This window comes from Azolla caroliniana, unplaced genomic scaffold, assembly GCF_043228905.1.
Source record: "Azolla caroliniana isolate FFs.n. ecotype wild unplaced genomic scaffold, voAzoCaro1.0.p SCAF_9, whole genome shotgun sequence".
Lineage (NCBI taxonomy): Eukaryota > Viridiplantae > Streptophyta > Polypodiopsida > Salviniales > Salviniaceae > Azolla > Azolla caroliniana.
The window spans coordinates 240,813-246,104 of record NW_028230444.1 but is presented as its reverse complement, the minus strand read 5'-3'; the positions used below and the strand labels follow the sequence as shown (position 1 = coordinate 246,104).

Sequence of the window (5,292 nt, the reverse complement as noted above, 5' to 3'; positions counted from 1 at the left end):
AACATGTCATGAAGCAATCCATGCAGTATATTGGCTCATCCATTGCATGGTTTATACTTCCAATAGCTTGTCGATCTTGTTATAGACTTGCTTGTAATTTGCAAGATTATACATCACTTCTAGGCATAATTGTTGATAGTACATTGTCATTCCTAACATTTTGCTACCCATTCCCAAAATGGCCCTAGTGTATCCATGCATCCTCATATCACGTTTGAATTCACTCCATATCACATTTATATTGTCAAATGCCAATATTTTGTGTAGTGGTAAAAGTATGCAAAATTGTGGATTTAAGTCTAACGCAATGGGCCTAAAGCTATGTGCATCATGAAAATATATAAAAATCATATCACATCATCACACTAACAATTAATCAACTTAATTTGGCCCTCATTCTTCCTGTTTGGAAGTTGTTGGGAGTTTTAATAGCATGTGTTTCACAACATGCTTTGAATGGATTTGTGAGATCAATAAAGAAAAGTAATCCATTTTAATCTACACAACATGCAATGTACAATTTTGAAATAGCAAGAGAGAAAAAGGAATTCAAAGTTTGTCTTTTAACTTTCCAATAAAAACATCCTAATTAATACTCAAGGAATAAGAAGAATGTATAATTACAATTTAGGGCAATGTAGTTGGAATATAGGGCAAGGAAAGAATGTTGGGAGAGGTAGAAATACTATGATTGAGAGATTAATGTGTAGCATTACAAATTGAAATTTTGTACTTGATGGAGACAACATCATTTAAGTACACATACATATGAGAAGATGATAAGGAGGATGCAAAGTGTGAAACCATGGATGTCGGGAGGTAGGATCTCCATGTAACATAGTGTTCCCAAAATAAGAAAGGAGACGCACCACAAGCGGAATGACATCATATGTTCCATTGCTTGCTCCACATCCAAATTTTGTTGAAGTTGTTCTAGTCTAGTTTGTATACAATCGATGGGGGACATATCATTGGTAGATGTAAGCATTACGAAAATGGTAGCAATTCCAAGAAGCAAAACGATAACAAGACTTAATGGCAAGAACATGAATATGGCAATCAAGAAGCATATGAGGAGGAATGGGGCAGTGTTGCTCCTCAAGAAAGGTTCGGGGCTCTTTGAAGCATAAAATAGGAGGAATGTAAGAACCATGCAAATGAAGAAGCCGATGTAGGAGTTAGAGGTGTAGGATGCCACCCAAATAACACAAGGAATAGAAAAAAATGCATTGAACAAAATTATACCCTTGCAATCCTTGATCTCCTTAACAAGTGGTGTTAGAAATGATAGGACCTGCATCAAATATTGTGGCATGTTATTATAATCTATATCACTTTGGCTTTGTGTCTCATTTGCCAACAAGGCTACCAACCATGTTGCTAACAAGACAGCTATGGCAAACCATCTTGGCATGAAGTAACACATGCAGCACATGCTCATCCACAACGCACTTTGTGTTGCCAAAGGCTCATCATTAATGAGATAAACTTGCCCCTCATTGATCAAGACATCTCGTGCACACATTACTTGAAGAGTTGTCAATGAGTACACTATCATTTCTTGAGATTTGCTACACCCCAATGGCACCATGGTGTAACAGAAGCTCACCCATGCCATCCCTAGCTCCCAAAATGCCGCTTCTCGCAATCCTACCATCACATTTCTATTGTCGATTGCCATTATTTCTGTATATTTTTGTCCACCAAGCAGTAGTAGACAACTTGTCCAACCTCCCCCAACTCGTCTTGACAAAAGAAAGGAAATTGTAATTGCTATGAATGTGAGCAAAGCTCTAAACAACATATTGGGGCCATTGAGAGGCGGTGGCACTGCAACATGTCCTTAATTCCATAAGATTGAAATGACCACAATTGTTAGATGAAGTTAATTAATGTAAATTCCAAAATTTTATGAAGATTTGTTTTGGTTATGGCTCTCTAACTAGGCTTCATCAATCTATGAATGTGAGCAAAGCTCTAAACAACATATTGGGGCCATTGAGAGGCGGTGGCACTGCAACATGTCCTTAATTCCATAAGATTGAAATGACCACAATTGTTAGATGAAGTTAATTAATGTAAATTCCAAAATTTTATGAAGATTTGTTTTGGTTATGGCTCTCTAACTAGGCTTCATCAATCTGTTCTTTGTGAATCTATGATGAAAAGTTGTTATAACGCCTACACTATGAAAAACGATTAGTCATGTTATGTTCGTATTTAAAATCAGGTTTAGGCATTTTTGCAAATAGAGCAATTAGTATTTATTTATTTTATTAGCATAAGAGACATCATGTGATATTTTTCGATGCTATGGATATGATTTCTAGCTTATCGAGAAGAAATGAATGTTTACAAACACGTGCTTTGCCTCTCTCTCTTTTTCTTAATCTTTGCAAACAATGTAGGTCTGATAGGCAAAGAAATAACACATATAACTAAGTGTGGTGGAGGGATAAGATGTTGATATCTTGACCTTCTAAGGTTTGTCACACCTCGGTTTCTCCAATGATCACTCATTAGGTAGGGTAGCTAGTTGGCGAACCTCTTCTAGATGCTTTACATATTTATAAGTGATCCTCTCTCATGGCTTGAAGTGACCCATGTGTTGAGTTTGAGCCTCACATTGACATTTGAGCGTTAGAATTGGATAAGATTAGAAAACAAAACTTTAGAGAGCAAGAAAAACTTTGTGCATGTGCATGGATTAAAACCTCACCTAACCAATACACCAAATGTGTATTCACACTAACAAAAGAGCCTTTTATTGGTTTAACATGAACAAGAAGATTATATCAGAGAATGAGTTATACATCGCCATGTTAGGATTGGCAAAGTGAGATGTGTACAAATTTTTTTACCTAGGAAAACATAACCCTTGATTGGACTTGGACTTAATGGCGTGGGCTTCTAATCCCAATCAGGAGAATAAGTTCTTACTATGGACTAGTCATGGTGCAGTTAGAAAGCCAAAAACATTGGAAAACAATGAATTAATTCATTCTAGGTGTGGGGCGAGGGTTGAAACCCTTTTCCATTTCGACTTAAAGAGCATTTTCCAACATATTGATGTTTACAAAAGGATTATGCAAATGAGCAATATTTCATCATTGGTTTGCATGCAACCATGAGATGGGTTTTGCCTCCATGCAAAATCCCACTTTAGTTTGTGTTGACACATACCCAATGTCAAAACTCAAGTTTCTACTTGGAACATACAAAAGAAGTGCCCTTGGTTGACCGTCCTTCCCTTAGAGTTGAGGCTTAAACATTGACCCATTTCTCCAAGCTAAATCTAGTATCATTTGCCTTACTTTTATAAGCTAATATACAACTTGTCTCACTAACATAAACTAATGACATTATTTTCCCTATGATTCAACACCAACAACTCGTAAGATATTGATATTATCTCAAACACCCCAAAAGATGATGACATTATCATGAGAACCCACAAGACGATGATCTTATCTCAACAAGACTTGGATCCTATTATGACTTCATTCTTAAAATCCATCTCTATTTTATAATTATGGTGATGTCCACATAGTTATAAAATTAATATCTAGCTCTAAAATTGTATATTCCAAATCAAAAATGGAGTAAGAAAAAGTTATAAACAAGGTTTAATTAACTACAATTGAGTAGATCTAGCCAATCCAAATATTTGCTTAAAGAATAACCTAAGGATAACCCAGTAAATCTGTTCTACATATAAATTGATCCATCAAGTATAGTAGCCAAGACCCATTGATTAGCGTGGGTAATTCATGGATCCATGAAGAATAGGAAGAAAAAACCATTTAATTAATGTGGGTAATTTATTTAGATCCATGAAGAAACAGCAACAAAATTCATGATTAACAACATTGGTATTGTTGAGAGAGAACTTACTTGCGGAAGAGATGCTATTAACTCTGAACCTATCCACGGCGACATTGAGGACCCGGATGATGTATGGGTGCCCAAGTGTGAGAAGCCCATTAGCGAAGGGGCCGAAGAAACCGTCCACAAGGTGTGAAACCGCATCCCCTATCAAATGCCCATCATTCACATGCCTTCCTACCTCCATCTTTGCAGTCTGCCTAAAGCTTGAATGGATCTATTGAATACTAACGATCAATCTGAATACTCAGTATTCTAATTACTTCCTTCCCATTCATTTCCAAAGGTTTCGGCACACTTCGATGATGATTATTATCTCACTTCTCTACATATATATGTGTGTGATCATCAAACTGTAAGATGCCACTTGCAACTCAAATTTTCCAAATGCTTGAGAAACAAAGGCCTGTCAATGAGCCTTTAGCACTTGGGTTGTTGGGTAATGTGTGACAATAATTAGTCGACATAATTGTAGGTCCACAAATTCCCAATGACTTCAATCATTTTGTTTATAGAAGTCCCACTTTTCTAATTAGTTGACCCGTATTACGCTTCCCCGAAAGCTTGAATGGCTCGTGTTCGTATGAATTGGACGAGAAAAGTTCACTTAGTGATGAGATTAATGTCTCGATCCTATTAACTTTGACCAAACATTGGTAAGATCCAAGAATAAATAAGCTTTAAAAAGTCAATGATGATATAAACAATTATCTTGAAGATTGTCTCCTACTATCATACATATGACACACATATCCTTGTATGAAATAATTAAAACAATCAAGAAAATGCATTCCAACAAAGTTTAATGTTGCATAAGCATCAAGCTGTGTTGAATTGTATTTCTCAATTGGTTTGATCAATTTGAAGGTTTTCTAGTAGTTTGTGCTCTAGAGTGATGTATAGTTTCTATTGGCTTGTGGAAATGTGTAAGAATAAATCACCAATCAACACAAGCTATTGTCCTAGGTAGAAGTTGAATGTTAATCCTAACAACCCCTCTCATGTGGAATCAGAATGAAAAGAAAACTTAGTGCAAAAACCCAATGTGAGAACCACAATCGACCAAAGATATTTTTTCAAATGCTTTGTGGACATGGACTTATATACCTTGAGTGATATCTAAAACATGATTCACACAATGAAGTTTCCAAAAGGCATTTGATGTTGATGTTGAGTTTCTATAATGGTAACAACAATCCATAAGGACATTAGTAGTTTATAAGAAAATCCATAGCTCATGCTTTCAAGGTTCCAATGTAGGTATATATGTGAACAATCAAACTTTGTGGTAGTGAAACTATGAGGACTAATGTCACATACTTGACTAGGCTATTTAAAATCGTGAAAACATAGTCACTCTCTTATGAGGCAAATGGAACATTATGGGGCACATACACCTCAATGTTT

The 5,292-nt window shown here is 36.0% G+C and overlaps 1 protein-coding gene across 6 annotated transcripts; it reads right to left on the bottom strand.

Moving 5' to 3' along the window:
* Positions 1–540: 540 nt before the first annotated feature.
* LOC147859675 (uncharacterized) lies at positions 541–4,691 on the bottom strand. Of its 6 annotated transcripts, none has more exons than XM_087324800.1 (3): positions 3,895–4,555; positions 1,732–1,830; positions 541–1,650 (listed from the first exon to the last, which is right to left on the bottom strand). In XM_087324800.1, the coding sequence occupies exons 1-3, from the start codon at positions 4,070–4,072 to the stop codon at positions 749–751; spliced, it is 1,179 nt and encodes a 392-aa protein (XP_087180926.1). In that variant the 5' UTR covers positions 4,073–4,555; the 3' UTR covers positions 541–748. The 6 variants fall into 6 exon arrangements, 5 of the variants coding, with proteins under 5 accessions (XP_087180926.1, XP_087180925.1, XP_087180924.1 ...); XM_087324799.1 differs by having other exon boundaries at positions 1,732–1,842; positions 3,895–4,554; XM_087324798.1 differs by having other exon boundaries at positions 541–1,830; positions 3,895–4,552.
* Positions 4,692–5,292: the final 601 nt, after the last annotated feature.

Bases quoted from the DNA above. Each gene is read 5' to 3' on its own strand.
- LOC147859675 (XM_087324797.1), bottom strand. From the start codon at position 4,072: ATGGAGGTAGGAAGGCATGTGAATGATGGGCATTTGATAGGGGATGCG. The intron at 1,843-3,894 runs GTAAGTTCTCTC...TATGGAATTAAG, and splicing joins TAATAGCATCTCTTCCGCAA to GACATGTTGCAGTGCCACCG.